Genomic DNA, 21,168 nt, shown 5'->3' with positions numbered 1-21,168 from the left:
TATGCTTCAACTGCACATCTATTGCACAGGGCTGCCATGAGGATTAAATGAGTGACTTACCCACAGTAAGCACTTGATGACCATTTGCCTACTTCTCACAAAAATAAAGAGAAAAACAAGCAAACTGCGAGGATGAAGAATAAAGAAACTGCCAACATCTGGCGGAGATAGGCGGAGTTTTGGAGTTTCCATTCAAAATTAAGCAGTCCTCACTGGATCACTCAGGGCTCAAAACCAGAGTTTTGACTCTCAGACCAACCATCTCCTGTGACAATCTGCCTCCTTCCAAAATACATTTAAGATGACTAAAATGTTTAAGATGGCTATAAAAACCAGTAAAATGTAGGAGTTAAAGGTAGAGATAAAGAAGGATTCCAGGAATTAGAAAGGATGGGAAATGAAGGTAGGAGCATGGAATGGGGAGCTCAGAGTCCTGAGACCTGATAATGCTTTTCTTTGGGGGTTGTTCGTGATGTCTAGTGCCGTGGCAACGGTCTGACGACACTGGGAACTAACAGACTTTGGCAAGAATGCAGCCTGGGGGCAGGGGGGTGGTGGAATGTGTGGCGGGGAGAAGGACTCTGGGATTCAGCACTGAATGCTCGAGCAGACTGATTATCTCAGCCATGAGGGATGCGGTTGGAGGCTGCCAGCCAGAGCCCCTAATGCAACGTGCCCTATGAAGTCATTTTGGGTACTCTGAGCTTTTAACATCTAACAGCACTTGAGGGAATCACACACTTCCCTTCGTAACTTTGCTTCAGGCTGGCCTTATATCAACTCAGTGACTTGGGCCTGGCCATTGTCATACAGGGGGCTTTCCTGGTAGCTCAGCTGGTAAAGAATCTGTCTGCAATGCAGGAGACTCTGGTTCGATTCTTGGGTCAGGAAGATCCCCTGGAGAAGGGATAGGCTACCCACTCCAGTATTCTTAGGCTTCCCTGGTGGCTCAGACCGTAAAAATTCTCCTGCAATGTGGGAGACCTTGGTTCAACCCCTGGTTTGGGAAGATCCCCTGGAGGAGGGCAGGGCAACCCACTCCAGTGTTCTTACCTGGAGAATCCCCATGGACAGAGGAGCCTGGTGGGCTACAGTCCATGGGGTCGCAAAGATTTGGACACGACTCAGCAACTAAGCAGAACACAACATGGCATGCCATACAGATTGAAAGCTCTGATCTCAGCTATTTACTGGGTGAGTGAAAATAAAGATCTTCAAAGCAAGGAGAGTACAGAGGGAAGAGACTGTGCCCTGGTGGCAAGATGGAAGTTTCTGGCCCTAAGTCAGGTGGGCATTCTCACTTCCTGCCCTTCAACAGAACTGGCAAAGGAGGAGAAGTCTCCAGCCAGGCTCTGCCTTCTGGACCAGGGAGAGCATCCCAGAGGGGAGGGAGGGACTCTGAAGTGCTGCATCTCTGGGGGAGCCCACATGGCAGATCCATGGGGCAGGGAGGGAAGTGACAGGGCTAAACTGCCTGTAGAGCTGGGGCCACACCTTCAGGCTGGAGCGTGGCAGTCCCAGGGCACAGGGACCCAGGGGCAAGGAAGTTCTTTGCTGGCTCCATCACTTTCCCAGGACCAGAGGTCTGAGCTTGGAATTGTCAAAGCCCATTGGGTTGTTTGTTTGTTTGTTTTTGCTTATTTTTGGTTCATTTCCCCCTGGTTTCAAAGCAAATTGCCTTTGGAACATTCCAGCCTACCTCAGAGGTGCTAGGGGATAAGGCCTGGGGGCTTCTACCCACCCCAGGAGCTAGAATAGTGAGTAGAAATGGTTTGATACCAGGGGCAAGATCCTCTGTGGGGAGCGAATCCCCCTCTGGAGGGGCAGCACGAGGGCCTCTCCAACCTGCGAGGCAGCAGGTGTAGTGATTAAGGGCTCAGGCTCTGGGGCCAAGCTGTCCAGGTTTGAATCCTGACTTTATCACCAGCTGTGTGACCTTGAATAAGTGATCTAACCTCTCTGTGCCTCAAGTAACAGCCTCTAATATGAGTTAACCTACGTGTTACCTCACATAGGTTTTTGGGGACAATACTGTATGAACCATATGAAATTGGTGCTTTGGCTGTTCCAAGATGCAGCTTCATGCATTTCAACCTAATATCCAGGAAGAGCTTATCACAGTGCCTGGCATCTATAAGCATTTAATAGTAATGGCCAACAGCTGCTCACTACTGTGCGTCAGATACGTGCTCGGTCGCTTCAGTCGTGTCCAACTCTCTACAACCCTACAGACTGTAGCCCACCAGGCTCCTCCCACCATGGGATTCTCCAGGCAAGAATACTGGAGTGAATTGCTATGCCCTCCTCCAGGGGATCCTTCTGATCCAGGGACTGAGCTCACGTCCCTTATGTCTTCTGCATTAGCAGGTGGATTCTTTACCACTAGCACCACCTGGGAAGCCCCGTCAGATATAGTGGTAAGCATTCTATTAATAAATATAAAGCTCATTTAATTCTCCCAACTATCCTGTGAGGCAGGAACTACTATTATTCTCATCTTACAGATGCAGGATAGCGAGGCACAGAGAAATGAAGCAACTTGCACAGGGTCCCAGAGCCAACTGGCCCCCCCTGGGACTTGAATCTAGGCTGTCCAGGGCCAGAGCCCACATTGTCTCCTGCAGCCTCTTGAGAGCTGTTAGCCATTCCTGGGAAAGAGTTTCAGTCTCACTCTGGAGTCCTGAGCTCCAGGCTACAAGGGCCTTGGCTCTGCATCATAAAGGGGTGTTTTTTTCCTCCCCTCAGCCCAGCCCACATGCAGGGCACTCTGGGACAAGCAGGGCTGCCCCTTACCTCCTCCATTTTTCTGGCACAGGTAAGGGAACCTCCAGATGTTGCCAAGGCCCACAGAGAAGCCAATCTGGGCCAGGATGTACTGCAGCTTGCTGTTCCAGGCCGGCCGGTCCTCCGCGTCCAGCTCCTCCTCCGCCGCCTTCTGCTTGCCGCCTGCCTCGCCAGCCACATTCAAAACACTCTGCTTGTAGTCCACGGGCTCCTCCAGGGCCAGCAGGTCGGCCACCGACTCCGTGACGTGCTCATTGCTGTGCTCGCGCTGGGTCACCTTGCTGTTCTTCGGCATTGGGCCCCCTGGGTGGCGCAGCCCTGCTTCCCAGCACGTGGAGAAGGTGGGACTTGGCTGCCGTCAGCTCCCTCTCATCCAGGGACCTCTGAAACCAGAAAAGCAGGAGAGGGTTTGCTGACCACACTAGACAGGTGGGGAGCCCGAGTGGACACGACCCAGTCAACTCCCTCTCGCACACTCAGAAGCTGGTCAGTGGCCTTGAACTTCAAGCTTGCCTTCTTCTCCAGTGAGGGCCACTGAGGGCCTCAAGGTCTGCACCCTCAGTTTCCCCATGGGCCTTCTCAGCTGAGCATCATCAGAAAGGCAAGCCTGATGGAAGGGGTAACACCATACACCAAACCCAAATACAGGGTCATCCATCACAACACGGCCATCTTTCACCATCATAGATCCTAGAATGTTCAAGAACATTTGGAGGGCTCCACTGCCTTCCCCTCCTAGGGCAGCACAAGGTGGAGCCAAGTCCTAGCCCTCTTGTGTTCTATGTAGCCAAACCACCTGGTGGGACTCAGGGAAACCAGCACCTGCATTCCAAATGCAGTTGGGGGCCAGTGGCATCAACATGCTCGTCAGTAACACAACTCTCAGTCCCACCCCAGACCAAAGAATAACGTATTTCTACAGAAACTCCAAGTGATTCAGAGGGACATTCATGTTTGCAAAAAAGAAAAAAAAAAGGCTAACGCTCTTACATGGGGGCCCTGCTGGTGTCCACACCAGCATTCCCCAGGCAAGAGTACTGACCAGGCTCAGCTAAAGATTCTGGCAGCAGAGACCTAGAGATGCTTGCTCAGTGCCAACAAATCCTGGGTCATCGCTCAGCAGTGACATTATCTGAAGGCCACCACAGCCAAGAGCCAGTTCTCCATCCTTCTGTGACAGTTTTACAGCAGATAATGTCTGCACAAGGCAGGCGGGGGAGGCAAAACTCTCCCCTGCCTCTGCCATTCCCCATCCATCTTTCCTGCTTTCCCTTAAACAAATAGAGCACCAAGGAAACGAGTCCTTTGAAGGATCCCAACACTCTGCTTGTATCAAAGCACCTCCTCATTAAGGGAAGGGTGGAGGATTTAAAATTAAACCACGTACACCCCGGCCGGCAGTTGCCTTGCATCTTTCTAGGGATGTAAATCATCCTGTTCTGTCGTAACTCCACGAAGCGAAGGAGCTGCCTCTGTTCCCCCTGCATGCGCCATCTCAACACTCGGGCAAGAGCTCTGTGTAGCAGAAGTGTGCACACCTGCCCCTCCTGCTGGCCTTGACCCAGACCTCCTGGCTGACTCCACCCAGCACCTGACCTTTGTGGAGACCTGGCCAGCCAAATCCTAGTATACATGCAATGAAGCTAGGAGACCTGGCAGGTGGGGACAGCTGTCCTCCCTGGTCTGCAGGCTAGCCAGCCCTCCCCAGGCCAGGTTTTGGATCACACAAGCAAGTGACACTTTCTTGTCCTCTTCATCCAAGGGGGCAGTGATTCTTTAGTGACTGCCCCCTTCTACTCTAGGCATAGTCAGGGTCTTGGGACAGAGCCAGACTGCCTGAAAGACTTCAGAATTCCCTATAAGAAACAGCTCTCGGTTGGGACTCTGCTTCACAGTGGGTCAGCTGAACACTCCATCATGGCCTGGAGGGTGTCCCAAGGTAGGATTGTTTATCTGTGGGCCCTCAAGGCCTCAGCCTCCCCGCAAGCTGCTATGGTGCCTGTGCTACAGAAGCAAATGGTACCCCTAGAAGTTGTGCCGGGGGAAGCCTGTGTTCCTGCCTAGGCTGCCAGGATGAGCCCCTCCCTCTCCGCAGTCATCAGGTCGTGGTCCCTAGGCCCTCAAATGGAGAACAAAACCTAAGGCACACGCGATGGCGGCTTGTCCAACTCGTCCGTCATTCCTCAGCTCCCTTAGGAGTTTTATAAAAACCTAGCGCTGGGGAGGAGGGTCAGGTAGGTCCTTCCTATGAGCGCAGTCACCAGGGCACCTGAACTCAGAGCCTCCCTGCAGGTACCCAGCCTGCAGCAGGATTAGATCAGAACAATCTGGAATGCATTAGATATGATATACTGTTCATCTTGTCACAACTGGAGAAAACAGGGATTCCTGCAAGTCAGCAGAATTTACCTTGAGGCTGGCCAATTCAACAACACATTTTCCCATAAATAGATTAGTGAGTGGCAGCTCTGGTCACCAGCACGAGAAGGGAGGCGGGGGATAAGGCACCATTGTAAACTGAGAGGGCTCAAGGACAAAACTGGCACATTCTAATAAGTCCAGAGAAGGGTACCCACAACAGCATCACGGAAACCACAGGCATCAGCTCAATATGAGCTTCTTCCTTCTTCCCAAGACATCACTGATGCTCATGAACATCCTGCACCACAGGATGGGGCCTGGGGTCCTCTGGGCCATCAGCAAAATGCTCCTGCAAACTTGCAAGCTCAGACACTGGGCCAGGCTGCCATCAGGACTGGAACCTTCTGCATCCACAAATCTGCTCGCATTACAGGAGTCCAATGTTCGGAATACTAAAGTTTGAGGGATCCTAGGAACATTCTCATTTTATATATGAGGAAACTGAGGCCCAGAGAGAAAGAAATAATTGCCCAAAGCCACTGGGTCAGACCCAGCAGCGGGGTGGAACACAGGAGGAAGACAGTATCTTCTTTGGGGGCTTTGAAGTCAGAAAGGCCTGGATTGGAGAGCCCATTTCACTCATTCCATTGAGTTGACAAATATTTACTAAGTGCCTTCTTCTGGTGGCTTAGACAGCGAAGAATCTACCTGCAATGAGGGAGACCTGAGTTCGATCCCTGGGTTGGAAAGAACCCCTGGAGAAGGGAATGGCTACCCACTCCAGTATTCTTGCCTGGAAAATTCCATGGACAGGGGAGCCTGGCGGGCTACAGTCTATGGGGTCGCAAAGAGTTGGACACAACCGATCAACTAACACTTTCATTTTCTCTGTAGCAGGCTCTAAGTGTGAGGGATAAGGCAGCAAGCAAAAGAATCCAGAGCTTCCCCTTGTGGAGGTTCTGTTTCTGGCAGACAGGCCACTCAAAGAAATAGACACACAAAATAACCAGTGGTGATTTTCACTACAATGACAAATATCATGGGATGGAGAGTGAGGTCGCCGGCAAGCTGGAGGGCTACAATGTTAGGATCTGGAAAGGCATCCCTGAGGAGGGGACACTGGGGCAGAGGCACTCAGGAAAGGTACGTCAAGTGCCTGAGTGAGCGAATGAAGTGCCTGTATGACTTCAAAGCCCCTGCCCTCCACCCCACTCCTCCCCCACCTCTCACCTCCACCCCTCTACCCCCCTCCCCACCCCCCTGCTCCGCCAACTGTAAAGACACTGGCTGGTGCCCTGAAAGAGGTGGGCAGCCACCTCGCTTGAATTATGCAAGTGTCGGGCCCTTGCTGGGTGAAAAGCTTCTATCTGATGACAGCTCCTGCCTCCCAGGGAGGGCTGTGTGAGGATTCCATGAGCAGATGCACGCAGAGTGCCTGGCACGGGGCTTGGCGCTAGGAAGGACCCCGAGGGTGGAGGCCGCAATCTGGAATTCTGGTCTTGTTTGTCTTTATCCATTTAAAATGAATGCATTTAAAAATATGTAAGTCCCCCTATTTATATTTCATTACATAAATGCCCTGTTTCTCCTCAGGAAAAACCAAAATGAGTTTGTGGGTGGAGTGGGGTAGAGGGTGGAGAGCGTTGTGAAGCACCACCAGCGCAGAGATGTCCTCTTTCGCTAGCGAGACGTAGCAGCATCCTGAAGCTGGTGGGGCAGCACCCTGCGAGGTCCAGGCCAACCCACCTGGCCCTGGGGTCAAAGGGAAGCAGGTAAGTGCCATACAGGGCCAGGCCCCAGGCCTGAAGATCAGCAATGTTATTGCTGATTAAAAAAAAAAAAAAAAAAGCATGCCCTCACAGTAAAGCCTGGCAATATTAGAATAGAACTATGGCTCATATTTGGAATAGTTTGAAATCATTTAAAAACATGTTTTAGACAGTCCATGGGCCCAGTATGAGGTGGTGATTCTACTCCGAAGCCAAACTGATTGGGTTCGAATCCCAGCTTCCCTCCTTAGCAGCCACCAGCCTGGCCAGGTTCTTCCCCTCACTGAGCTGATGCCCTCAGTGCCAGGGAACGGAGCACGGCCACCTGGTAATGGCGAGGGGAGGACAGGTTGTACAGGTCTCAGGAGCGGGCCTGGCCCCCAGCAAGTGCTCACAGATGTCAGCTCTGTGACACAGGGGTGTGCCCCCGGGTGGGACAGGGCATGGCCATCATCACACAGCTGTCAGTACCCACGCCTCCTCACTCCTGGGCTCTCTCCATGTCTAAAGGGGAGGCAGCAGCAGTGACTTCAAAGAACCTGCCCTCTCCACAGCCCTCCAGGCCCCTGAAGCCTGGAGACCCTGTGCCACAAAAGGTGAGCTTTGAGCCCAGGGCCCGGGAATCCGACGTGTACCCAGCGACCTTGAAGCTCAGCCGGGGACAAGCACCAGGATCAGAGAAGGTGCAGGCAGGTAGATTCCTCTCTGCCCTGCCTTTGCTGCTCATGGAGCCAGAGGTGATCCAGGCAATGGGAGGCCAATTCGGTGCTGGTCTTGCTTGGCCAACCACCAGCCAACTGTGCAAAGTGGCACCATTACCTGGCCTCTCTGCACCTTGCTTTCCCTGTGTGTGCAATGGGTAGGTCTGGATGATCCCGGAGGCCCTTTCAGCTCTGCGTATATCCAGGGAGTGCTCCTCCCGCACATGCATGTGAGCAAGGTGTGACCTGCCCCAGGGACCAGACACTGCAGGCCCTTGGGCTTGTCTGTCAGGCCACGCTCTTCCAGATGAGAGCTCACTGGGGTGCTGTGATGATGCTTTGACCACCAGCCCTCTGTTCTCAGATTACCACCCCACATAGTAAATGGGGGGGGGGTTGTAAAGGTGCTTTCCCAAGAGGCACATCAGAGGATGCGGTGCCATGGTACACCCCGGAAGGATGCTTCAGCTGCTTAAAACACGATGCCGAGAAAGCCATCGGTTGCCAGATCTGTCACTTAGCAACAGATGCAGCTTACAGCTCAGAATAGCGCATGTGAGAGAAGCAGGCCGGGAGAGTGAACTGTGAATCTTCTTAAAAAGAGAAAAAAATAGTGTGACTAGGAGGCAGACAGGTAAAAATATCTCGGGGCCAGAGGGCTGATGGCTCCACAACAACCTTTCAAGCACAGCACTCACTCAGTAATTACCCCCGGGATGGGGGCTGGGTTGGGGGATGGCTGCTCACCCTGCAACCAAGGCCAAGCCAGGGGCCTCTCCACCCCACAGAAGCTGGGGAAGGGGGACCCTCTGAGCACCTGCCTCCTGAGGTCAGTAAGGTGGTACCTGGTAACTCAATGGACAAACTCAAAGGAGTCAGTTTCAACGTGAGCCTCCCAGGTGAACTGAGTGGACAAGCTGCTATCTTGGGGAAAGAGGAGCCAAGAGGACCTCAGACCCTGAGGACTGACTTCACTGAAACCCTGGGGGTGCTCAGTGTTGCTGCCTTGGGTGGGTGGGTACTCTGGAGAGAGTGTTACAAGTCTATAAACGCAAACCTCTATCACAGGGCTTCCCGGTGACTCAGTGGTAAAGAATCTGCCTGCAACACAGGAGACCTGGGTTAGATCCCTGGATCAGGAAGATCCCCTGTAGAAGGAAACGTATTCCACTCCAGTATTCTTGCCTGAAAGCTCCCATGAACAGAGAAGCCTGGAGGACTGCAGTCCATGGGGTCACAAAGAGTTGGACATGACTTGGCTACTAAACCACCGCCACAGCACAGGGAAGCCGTGGGCCCCCAGAAGAGAAGCGCAGTGGAGGACGCCCAGCTCCCTGGGCCACACAGCCAAGGCCAACTCAGGACTAAGCAGTGGTGAGAAGGAAGCGAGGTCAGGTCCCTTCCTCTCAGGGAACTTAACAGCTTCCTGATTTCCAAGTGACAAGCCATGGTGGTCCACACACTTTTTCTAATTACCTCAAAGCCTCTGGGCTTCCACTGAGCCCAATACAGATCAGACTGTTAAGAGACCCAAGTTGTCCTCCGAATTATTTTTAACTATCTTATTGGAACCTCTGGCAGTCAACTGATACAAACTGCTCCAGGCAGGCCCTGGCCTGGGGCGGCCGCTCAACTTGGGTTTTCTCGCCCAGGAGGCACAGCCAGGCGCCAGCACATTCCTGGCCTCTCCCTCCTCCACCCTCCATCCCCACATCGCAAAGTCCCGTCAGTGGGTTCAGATCTGTCCTCTCCCAGCCTCATGCTCTAAGTCAGGCCTTCTCTCCATGGAAGGCCAGCACCAGGTGCCCAGCTCCTCCAGGCCTTTGGAGGAGACACCATGTCTCCCCACACCCACTGCCTTCGCATCACCGTGGCAGCTCCTCATGCGGGCCTCCTTCCACCTCCCTGGCCCTGGCCCACTCACCACCCCTCATCCTCTGCCTCTTCGACCTTCTAGTCTTTGAAGGTCCAGCTCAAGGCCCAGCAATGACGTGACGCCTTTCACAGCTGTCTAGTGAGAAAGAACATCCCTTTCTCTCCCTTCCTCAGCACACTTCTTGTAAGACTGACTATTTGCTATTTTTACCATCTGGCTTTCTAGTATAGCTAGTTATTTAAGGCCTGATTCCTTTTTGAACCACAAGGCTTCCTGAGGGCAGGACCCAAGATGAATCAGCTCTGTGCCCCTCCCCATTGCCCCACACCCAGCCGGGCCTGGCACACAGGACAGGACATGGTATTCACAGATGCTCCGAGGTCTCTGCCTGCACACCCTCCAGGAACAGCATGCTTCCCTGCTTCCTATGTTAAATCGGAACTTCGGCCTTCTACTTTGAAACAAAGATGTGACGGCGGAAAGCTAACAGCTCTGAGCAGAGACGTGGTAAACCTACAAGAAGTCGTCTGCCCAGCCAGAGGCTCTAATCTGGCGCAGCCTTGCAGCACATGTGGGGAGGACCCTAGGCCTTGGAAGACAGATTTCTAGCCCTGACTCATCTGGAAAATAGGGAACAGCTCTTACCTACTAACTGCATCTGGTTATCACATGGATAGAGGGAGAAAGAGAACGAAAAGCTTCCTGAAACATCGAGTCAACAGAACGGCCACTTCTGACTCCATTTCACAGATTTTCCAGCTTTGTGCTGTGGTCCCCAGTCGTTATCCCAACTGACCGCATCTTTGCTTCTCCAAGGCCAAATTCTGGTGACCAACTACTACATGTGCTCAATAAATATGATATGAATGAACTGAGTGAGCAAATCAGTGAATTGATGTATTTTGAACTCCTCAAAATTTCCAGAATCTGATGTTATTTCTCAGCTTCAAATTTTCCCATCTTCTGACATGATACTCTGATCCCGGGAGCATGTGATGCCCCAAGCAGCTGTTTGAAGCTAACATAAACTAAGAAGAAGTCTGGCCATCGCTCAAAGACATTTTGCCTTTCATACAGGAGCTATGATCTGTGCCTCCTTGTCTCCACTTTGCAGGCAGGATTCATCCATACCACAGAGAAGTAATCACTGGATGGGCATGCTCTTGGCGTGGAGCCTTCCAGAGGCTAACACACAGGCAAAGGAGCCAGTGGAATCTTCTACATCTCGTCTCACCTTCCTGTTGCATTTACTAAGCAGGTTCTCTGCAGCTGATATTTTATTTTCTTAGCCAAGGAGGAAGGAAAGCAGGAAAAGGGGCAGATGGTCCACGGGGGGAGGAACTGGCACTGGAAAATATGGGAGAGGCCAGTGCCAACAAAAGCTTTTGGTTCAGTTCTACCAAGTCATGTGAGGGGGAATGCACGCCCAGTGAGTGTGAAAGCAAGAGCAGCACCGTGGTTGCCCCCCAGACGCCTGGCCTTCCACTAGAATTTAGGCGCTGAGGGCAAAGTGGACTGTAGTGACAGTTTCAGCAGCAGCACGGGGACTCCTCTCGTGAGCCCAGTGGCTGAGACGCCATACTCCCAATGCACGGCCCAAGTGGGTCCCTGGTCAGGGAACTAGATCCCATCTGCCCCAACCAATGACCCTGACTGCCACAGCTGAAACCCAGCGCAACCATATAAATAAATAAATCGTTTTTAAAAGACCAGCAGCACATAGGCTATCCTTCTTGAGGGCTGGCTATCCTTCTTGAGGGCTGACTATCCATAGCAGCCATTGTGTTGAATAGACATTATTTCCTTTAACCCAACCAAAAGCTGTATGAGGCTGGTGCCACTCTTATCCCCATTTTACAGATGAAGAAGTAGAGGCTCAGAGGGGATACATTACTTGTAATTTCATTGAACTTAAGACTTTTTGGTGCTGGTACTTTCTTGAACTTACCAGAAAGGGTCCCTGGAAGGTTTTCACCCAACTAGGTCACCACTCCACTTGACCAACAGCCCATCTGAGACACTGTTGCCTGCACATTCTGATTTTAAGATGTGACACTGTGCAAAATTACACATCTTGGGTTTGATGGAATATAGCACACAGTCCAAAAGTGGAGGCCTGGAGTCCCAACCACCAGCATAAGGTGACTCCAGAATCTTTCAGCCACCACACTGTCCCAGGAAGATCATGGGATCTGGAGTCAGGGAAACCTGGGCCTGAGTCCTGCAGCCACTTGCAAGTCGTGAGTCTTTGGGAGGGTTTACAGCCTCTTTTGGTTTCAGCTTCTGGACCTGAAAAGAAGGGGATGAAGCTCTGACCTCGTAGGACTGTCATGAGGATAAAATGAAATAACACAGGGAGCACACCATAAACCCCATCAGCTGCCCCTCCACATGGAACATGGGGGAAATGGGCTCAACCAGGAACAGAGGCCCGTTCCCCCCTGTGCTTGCAGCGTCCGGGAACCAGCCTGGAACAAGCACATGGTACCTGAGGACGTGTGGGGCTAGTGGGGGATGCAGGTGTTTGGAGCTCCAACTTATTTCCACTTCTCTCTTGAACTAAAGGAGAATAGAGCCCAGAGACTCTGACGAACTAGAGATACTACAGAAATATGGGATTTAAAAACTTCTCTATATTTTCCCTCTCTCTTTCCCTCCTTCCTGTCCTTTATTTCCTTCAACAGATATTTACTGAACAGTAACTGAGCATCAGGCCCTGTCCTAGTACAGCAGAGAACAGAGAAAACAATGTCCCTGCTCTGGGGGATTTAGAGGACAAATACAAATCACATATAATACAAATTAATATCACATGAAAATGAAAAGTGAAAGTCGCTCATCGTATCCAACTCTTTGCAGCCTCATGCACTATACAGTCCATGGAATTCTCCAGGTCATAATATTGGAGTGGGTTGCCATGTCCTCCTCCAGGGGATCTTCCCAACCCAGGAATTGAACCCAGGTCTCCCGCCTTGCAGGTGGATTCTTTACCAGCCAAGCCACCAGGGAAGCCCAAGAATACTGAAGTGGGTAGTCTATCCCTTCTCCAGCAGATCTTCCCAATCCAGGAATCGAACCGGGGTCCCCTGTATTGCAGGTGGATTCTTTACCAGCTGAGTTACCAGGGAATATCGTATATATAGGCATAAACTATATCCACAGTGACATCAAATAAATATATACAGGGGATAGAGTGAGGTAGGGATGCTATAATGTATAGGGGGTATTGGAAAGCAACTCTGCTAAAGACCTGAAAATGTGAAAGCACAAGCCAGGATATCGTGGGGAAGCAGTCACGACAGGGGGAACAGAAGGTGCAAAGGTCCCACGGCAGGAGCCACACAGGTGCTATGCTTAGAGCTCCCTAAGCCAGGGTAAGTAGGATATGCTGAGACAGGAGAATAGCTGGCAGCCTGAGCAGGCAGGGCTCAGCAACCATGGAAAGGAGCTTGGGTCTTCCCTCGAACAGAAGGCTGTTTTTAAAGGGATGGATAGAGTCCAAGTTAAAAAGCACGTGGATTAGGAGTTTGGGATTAGCAGATGCAAACTATCACATATCGGATGCATAAATGGCAAGGTTCTGCTGTGCAGCACAGGGAACTATGCTCAGTAGCCCGTGATAAACCATAATGGAAGAGAATATGAAAAAGTATGTACACATATGAATAACTGAATCGCACTGCTATACAGCAGAAGTTAACACAGTGTTGTACATCAACTACATAAATCTTAAAAAGAAAAAGCAGGTAGGTTAGAGATGGTAGTGACTTGGGCCAGGCTATTGGATAAGGTTGAGGTTTTAAAGAGAGGAAAACAGAGGACCCAGGGTACTGAAATGTATGCAGGCCCCAAACAGAAGACCCATGAAACTGTCCTGATTTAGAAAAAAAAAAATTTATTTTTTAAGTCAGTTGTGAAAACAAAAAGTCCAAGAGTGACAAGCAAAAGCCTGATTCCCTGCTTTTCTTATTTGTGGGAGGCCCACAGTGGCAACAGATGGGTCCTTACAACCTCTGCCCTAATCCTCTGAGCTGGATTTTCTTACAGCCACTACTTCCTCTTGTTCCAGAGAAAGACAGAAGGAATCACGGGTGTCCAATTACCTAAATTACCCACCAGACTGCCGAAGAGCACTTGAAAGAATAGTGATCAGAAACTCTTAATTACAGTCCCAACATGATGTCTCCTTCCTGAGGACCAGAAACGTTTGTGTCTCCTTCCCCAGCAGCCTTCAGCACGGCTTTGTGGAGGGGTGGGCAGAAAGGCACCCCCATCAGGAGCAAGTCACCAGCCACCTGAGATCGCAGCGGAGGGAGCACACGTTTGAAGACCTACTGTCCTTCCATATGTTATTTATCTCCCAAACAACCTGGGGTAAGATGGAATGCTCATTTTACAGATGAAGAAGCCTAAGCTAAGGGAAGATAACTACTGTATACTAGATAACTACCAGGTACTAGATTACCCAGCCATGAAACAGATGAGACAATCCAAGCTGTGGTCCGCCTCACTCAGTAGTCCGCACTCTTCCAGACTTTGGTGCTTTCCAGGCTTCCACACGTGATGACGCACGGAGAAGAGAATACTGCCAAGGCACATTGGGTAAATGGAGAGGCTTCTCCATCCTAGGCCCTTCAAGGCTATTCCAGGGGATGAAGGTGTCATTATCTCTGGGCCACATGCCCCCATCTGGGGCCCTGGTTAGGATGTTCTCCAATGCACTGTGCCACACTGCAAAGTGACACACGTGAATCTCATTCAGCAAGTCAACAATGGAACAAGTCCATCTACCATCATTCCTCCTGGAGTTCAGGAGCTTTCTCACTTGGCCAGGTCCATTCCCAAAGCTAAAAGCATAATGCAAACTGGGGGACTGGTCAAGGAGATTCCTTCCAGTGGTTCTAAAGGAGTCCCCAAACTACTAGCTGGCAGGCTGTCTCAGAGGTGTGCCAGGACCGTGGACAGCACCCATCGGGCCATTTTGAAAGCCAGCGCTGGCTGCCCGTTACAGGAGCATGCTCTCCTCCCTGCAGACCCCCAGGAAGAGGAGATCCATGTCTTCCCTGAGCACTCACCTGGCAGCACCTGCTGGAGCCATCCCATCAGATGACTGTTCACATCCCCTGAATGGTAGCTTTACCAAACAGCACTGCTAGCCTGGAGTTGGATTTAAAACCACAGGAGCCCAGAAGTCAATAACTAAAGAGAAAATGCAGCCAGCAGGAATTTGGGGTGTGGACCAATAGATTCTATTTGCAAGTGAAATAATAGGTGGCAAATTAGTGGTGTACAGAATCCAACAGAAGTTCCAATTAAACCCGTAATTAGAAATGATGGAATACAGCAAAAGGAAACTTATCTTCAAATGAACTGTGAGTAGGCTGTGGAAGACAGAGTGGCACCTCAGTGGGTCAGATGCAGTCGATTCAATGACTTCCAGGCCTGGAAGCTGGGGTGTTACTTCCTCTGGCCCCACGCTTGCCCCATCCTCACTCCACAAGTGGGCTCAGAGCAAAAGCATTTTCAGTCTCAGCTCCCAAGCTGGGGACTCAGGCTGCCCAAGCCTCATCTGACACAGGATTGTTCTCTAACAAAACGTACCTGGTTTTAAACATGAGAATAATTTGGTACAGTAATGCATCTTACACCTGGGCTCACGTTTTCACATGTGAATTTTCTGTGCACAGTGAATATCTAACTATATTTTTTAATAACTGAATTTATCCAGAGATGGACCATATCTTAATTTTTAAAATTACTCATGGGGGATGGGGGATGGGAGAGAGAATTACCCAAAGACTGTATCTCCTCAAAATGGCTGTCTATGGAGCAAGGGCTTCCAAGAAGACTTCTTTGTCCCCTGGGGGCGCTTACCTTTCAACAATCCACCCTCACTTTCAGAAACTTCCCCATCGTGAACAAAGAGGGCTCAAAGATGCGAGGCAGGCTAGGAGAGTAGGGACCTATTCTTCCAGGTGATTTCTCAGAGAGAGAAGAGATGGAGAAGCAGAAGGAATCAGAGACCAAGTTTCCCAGAAGAGTCAAGGATGCACGTGGTGGAGCCCCAAGGGTGAGAAGCACAGGCTCCATGGGACAGGACCAGGAAGCAAGCAGCATCCCCCTGGGCAGCCCTTGCCGCCACTGCTGCCAATGACCTTGGAGGGTTAGCAGTTTCACTCTGGGGTCTGGGGCCTCACCAGAAACTGCTGCAGGTCCCTGGCACACACTCTCCAGCAGAGAGACCTGACACATCAGAGCCCACCAGTGACTGGCTGCCCTTTGTACTGCAGAAGCAAAAATCCTCAGGCATCCTCACATTTGTTCTGACTCTTCCTTCACTGCTCCTAAAAACAACTCCAGACTGGGACAGACTTTATAGGAATGAGGTTGGGGTGGTAGCGATCAGGAAGAGAAAGATGGACAGGACAGTAAAGCATTGAGACGGCACCTGGGATGTTCTTCTGGATTCCAACCAACCTGGGACCACATACTGTATTCCCCCTTAGAAACTGGGGTATGCTCCTTCTCTACCAATTTCACATTAGTGGAGGCTCGTGTTCCTCTTCTCAGAGCAACAGCTTAAAGAAACAGACTCACAGGTTTAGACAACCTCGTTTGGGTAAATACCTATGTTGTCAGCAAAAATTTATTAAGAACTTATTATGGATTCACATCACATAGACATCAAGAACATGAGGTCTGGAAACTAACAGACCTGAGTGCAAATTCTCAGGTTGCCACCCACTACCGTGTGACCTTGAGCAAATTATTTAACCTCTCTGAATTCAAGTCCCACATCTGTAAACTGCTGAGAGCAATAATATGCCTCCTGGGACTGTAATGAAGGTTAAATGAGATAGTAAATGAATGAAGCATTTAGCACAGCTCAGAAGCTTCAATAAAAACTTAGATATTATCACTGTGTGCTAAGCACCCAGCACTCTGCTGCTGCTGCTGCTGCTAAGTCGCTTCAGTCGTGTCCGACGGCAGCCCTCCAGGCTCCACCATCCCTGGGATTCTCCAGGCAAGAACGCTGGAGTGGGTTGGCATTTCTTTCTCCAATGCATGAAAGTGAAAAGATCCAGCACTCAGCCCTCCTAAAAGCAGGCCAAGCAGGCATTTCCCCACAGATGACCATCCCACCTGCGATCACGGGGCATGCACTACCACAGAGCTACCCGTGGTACTGTGCTTCTGACCTCTGGAAGTCAGAGGGGATGCCAGACTAAAGAAGGCTGATGTAAAAGGAATCTATAATAACAGAATTTTTCCCCATCCTGGTGCTCCAGAAATTTTTGTAAGGATTTCTTGCAGCCCAGCCTGAGAGTGAGCAATAACTCAGACCTGGTTTAGGAAAAGACAAAATCCATCTTCCTTTTAAACTGTTCTGCTGCTTATCTTAGCAGCTTTGAAGGGATTAATGATGCATCGTTCTGCTGCAGCAAATCTGGACAGGAAGGAGCACGAGGAAAAGGAAGCTGCACAGACAGAAAGAACTTGCTTCTTAGGATTCCGCTCCTCTCCTCTCTGTATTTATTGTATCATCCTTGGAATTTGCTCCCAGATCCAACTGGGAGGGCAGTGATTCCAGGGTGCATGTACCACTCACTCTCATGAGCATGCACACACGTGCACACACACATGCGTGCACACACACACACACTCACTCACATACATACATTTCCAGTCGCAGACTAGAGTTCCCTGAGTCAGCATGGCTTCTTTCTTGCTGTCCGGGGGTCCCCTGATTTTCTTTGCTCTTGAGGTGCACACATCTTAGGTCAGCACCCAGCGGCCCTAGCGCAGCTCTGCCCACCCCCTACCCACCCCCACCACCCGACTCCACATTCCACAGCCCTGCTCTTACTCAGGCTTCCCCACTCAAGATCTCCCAGGGGACACTTGAGGGTTGGAAATAGGTCAGTTTGAAGCTGCACTATAGGTCCTTCTCAACCACATGGAAAGCCCTGTCATTTTCATCCCTCTCATACCAAGAAACAAGGACAGGAAGAGAAAGACTCACTTCTGATTAAGATCCATGAGGAAAGGGGTGCAGAACTAACATTTAATGAGCATCTGCTAGGTGTCTAGCACTGGGCTTAAAAATAAGCCTGCAGAAAAGGTACTACTGGCCTCCCTGCTCTACAGTGGAGGAGATCGAGCCTCGGGAGGTGAGGGACTTGCCCAAGGTCACCCCACACTGGCACATGGCAGAGCACTGGGCCCAGTTCTCACTGAAATCACCGGGTATCCTCTCCCCACACCCCAACCCTCTCCTCCACTCTCCCCTCCCCCAACCCGGCCCTGCTCACCTTTCCCATGGGCTCACAGCTCCAGGACACTTGCCCAGTAGCCAGATCTCTGCTTAGCTCACTCTGGAGACTTGCTCACCTTCGGTCAGTGATGTCAAAACACTGGAAGCTTGGGTCCTTGTCACTCACAAGTCCCAGTAAAGAGCTTCATTCAACTCACAAATAGCTGACACACAACTCTGCATGTGACTCAGGCCAAACACTCACTCCAATCAGGCTGGTGGGCACAATCTGCCTTCTGCACTGAGTCACCCTCCAGGCTGAGCTGCAAGGATTTGCTGAAGCTCACCACCTACTTAGCCACAGCTGCTCCATTAGAGAAAAAGCCAGCAGAGGAGCTGAGCCTCTGATGGTACCCATGGATGGGCCACCGCCAAGGACAAGTAGGTATGACCTCAAAGCTCTTCCTGCCCAGGTCCACCTCAGCCTATCACGCGATAATGCAAGCACAGCATGAGACACAAGAAGCCCTCTGTTAACCTCCACTCACTCTGACCTTGTTCTTCAGACATCAGTCCAATACAGTATAACTAAAGTTTTGGTTGAATTGGGTCAGGGGGAGCATTTCAGGATTTTTTTAGTTCCTGAAAGTTCTCATTAATAGGAGCAATGCCCTCAAAACAAGCCTCCTTCTCTACACCCCTGACCTATCTCCCTAACCCAAACCCACTTGCCTCGTGTTCACAGTTGAATTGCCCAAAGGTAGCTCCGGCTAGAAATTCCTTAATCTAAACCATCCGATAAAAATTTTCTCAAAGAACGAAAGAGGAAAGAGAACATTATTTTTTTTTTAACTCTCCTTGACAGCGACTGGATTCTGTAAGGTGAGTGGCCTCGGGATTTCTGAACACTTGCAGCCCTAATGGGGCTGTCTGAGCCTTAAAAGGAAAGAGCAGGTGGCCGCGCCCCTGCGGGAGCGATCCTCCCTGGAGCACTACAAGCATCGCGCGCCGCTGGAGAGCACGGTGTGCACAGGAATAAACGTGGCAGAGGCCTCGCTCCCGAAGCGGCGCCCGCTCCAGACCTGCACCTCGCGCACCTACGTCCGCATCTCCGCCATTCCGTTCCCAGACGCGCTTCCCTGGAGGGAGCATGGGCTCTCTGCTATCTAGCTTCGACTTCAGCCAGGACCAGCCCCAAGACTGGGAATTAAATATTTATCTCAGGCGCGAGCGCTCTGCTTCTCTTGCCAATGTTACTGTCAAGGTCATGGGCCTGAAGCCGAGTGGCTGGGGCTGGGGTCCCCAGCCGCGCAGGGGACTCCCGGTGAGAACTGCACCCTAGGCGCGCAGCTCTAGGCGGCGGTTCTTGCCGGGCCTCCTCCCCCGGTCCTCCGCGCGCGCTTGCCTCGGCAGCTCTGCCCGATTACCTCTGGAGTTCTTCGGCCCTCCTGAGCCCGGGAAGGTGAAGCCGGGTGTCCACCCCGTGAGCGGGGCGCAGGGCACCCGCGAAGCGCCGGAGAAGCTCGGGCCTCAAGGTTCCGTCGCCAGGCAACGGCGGATCAAGTGGCTGGGGCCCTCGCACAGCCAGGCGGATACCCGGGCAGCGCCGCCTCGCACCTCAGTCCTTAGGCCTCCCTGGCTGGGGCGGGGCCGGAACAGCTGAAGTTGCGGCGGCTGGTCCCATAAAGCCAGGCGGGGCGCGGACAGCGACTCACCTGTCCCGCGTGGGTCGTAGCGCGGTCTCGGCTCCTGCACTCGGACCGAGCAGCTTCGGTCCCCGACGGGTGGCGGGCGCACAGCCCCTCCCACGAGCAGTCCGAGTGTGGCGGCGACGGGCCCCAGCCGGGGCTGGGAGGAGACCCGGAGCCGCGCACGGGCGCACGCGACTCTGATCACTCCTCGCTCCCTCCCTCTCCGCCGGTCCCGGTCGGTCTCCCGCCCGCGGCGTGCTCGGGCCTCGGGGGAGCGGTCCGTGAACCCAGGTACCGCTGCGGAGGGAGCGCGTGAGGCTGCAGGCGCCGGAGCCCAGTACCAACCTCCCTGCACTCGGGCCGCGCCGGCTCTGCGGAGCGGAACGGAGCGGGGCGGAGCGCAGCGCTGCGCGCACTGTTCCCTCGCTTTGCGAAAGGCCACCCTGACGGCGGGGCGCCGTGACGCAGGCTTGACTCACGCGCGGCCCCGCGTCAATGCGAGGTTCTGGGGCCTCTGATGGCAGACGTAGGCGGAGTGGGCCAGGAGAGGTAGGGGTCTGCCTGGAAGCAGCCTCTTGAAGCCCCCGTCCAAGGAACCCAGACCCTGGAGAAGGTAAACCTGTGATGACTGACCTGGTGTGGGAGAGGGAAGGAAAGAGTCTGAGAAGGGTGGTTGTAAGGCAGAGAACTTGAAGGTGGTGTGGTGAGGGGTAAGGAGAAGGACTTTGGAGTCGTACAGACCGACATTTTCATCATGGCTGCCTGCCGGGGGCCAGCGTGAGGAACTCCGCCCATGGCAAAGGTCATGAAGAACGAGGCTTGGCATACGCAAAGGCGTGATCAAGCCTCAGGAGACCCCTGTTCCTGAGCATCTAACCCCAAAACCAGAGTCTGTTTTATGCTCTCACCTACACCTCTGACTTTACGGGGGGCTCTCCCCCATAACCGTTTCTCTCGGAGAAAGAGTAAACGCGCAGCTCCAAGGCAATAAAAATTCTTGGGCGTGACAAGAGTGTTTCAACTTACGGACTCCTCTGAAAGTTATCTAGCCCACCTGTGTAGGTTTGTCCGGCCACATGTGATTGTTTATAGCCTCCCAATCTGAGAGGCATGAGATGTTTTAGACTTACTAAAGGCAAATTCTTTTGGGGAGTTAGAAATTATTAGTATAGTGTGTTGGTTAGGAATTATATTGGTGAAGGGTTCTTCATTTGTTGTGTCAATAATTGCTGCTAATTCCCTGCTCTGGGTGGGACAAGGATGTTTCAGGTCAAACCTCTCTACTGACAGACTAGCTTGTGTGACAGGATTATTCATACTCCTGCCACATGATTGTTTACTACCTCTCAACCATAAACAGCACAGAGAGTTTTGGAGTATTTCGAGTCTTAATTAGCATAGGGCTTTTTCTTCTTGTTGAGTCAATGATTGCCGCCAGGCCTCCATATCCTTAGGCACTTGGGAATATATTAATCAATGTATTTGGAATATAGAAAAGGAAATACAGTAGTTTTTGATGTTAGCAATACTAGACTTTTTGAGTTAATGGATTTTCTCTTTTGTAATAGATCACTGTACTTTGTTATAAATCACTGTGTCCTTGCTGTGTAAGAATGTAACTTTATCATATCTTAAGACTAAATAGATCTTAAGGGGAGCATTGGTGAGAGGATTTTCATTTGTTGGGCTGATGTTTGCTGCTAAATCTCCATGTTCCCTACACTTATAATGA

The 21,168-nt window shown here is 51.5% G+C and overlaps 1 protein-coding gene across 4 annotated transcripts in view; it reads right to left on the bottom strand.

Moving 5' to 3' along the window:
* The window catches only part of SLC6A17 (solute carrier family 6 member 17), a 55,541-nt gene extending 35,669 nt beyond the window's left edge, over positions 1-19,872 (bottom strand). The window contains exons 1-2 of one of the 4 annotated variants that reach the window (XM_018045889.1): positions 19,173-19,872; positions 2,794-3,167 (exon numbers count right to left, since the gene is read on the bottom strand). In XM_018045889.1, the coding sequence (XP_017901378.1) occupies positions 2,794-3,079 (286 nt within the window). In that variant the 5' untranslated portion in view covers positions 3,080-3,167; positions 19,173-19,872. Of the gene's footprint in view, positions 1-2,793; positions 3,168-17,803; positions 17,871-19,172 lie in introns of those variants that run through there. The other 3 variants (XM_018045888.1, XM_018045890.1, XM_018045891.1) reach the window with 3 other exon arrangements.

This window comes from Capra hircus, chromosome 3 (assembly GCF_001704415.2).
Source record: "Capra hircus breed San Clemente chromosome 3, ASM170441v1, whole genome shotgun sequence".
In the NCBI taxonomy this organism is placed as follows: domain Eukaryota; kingdom Metazoa; phylum Chordata; class Mammalia; order Artiodactyla; family Bovidae; genus Capra; species Capra hircus.
This window is presented reverse-complemented; position numbering and strand designations above follow the sequence as displayed.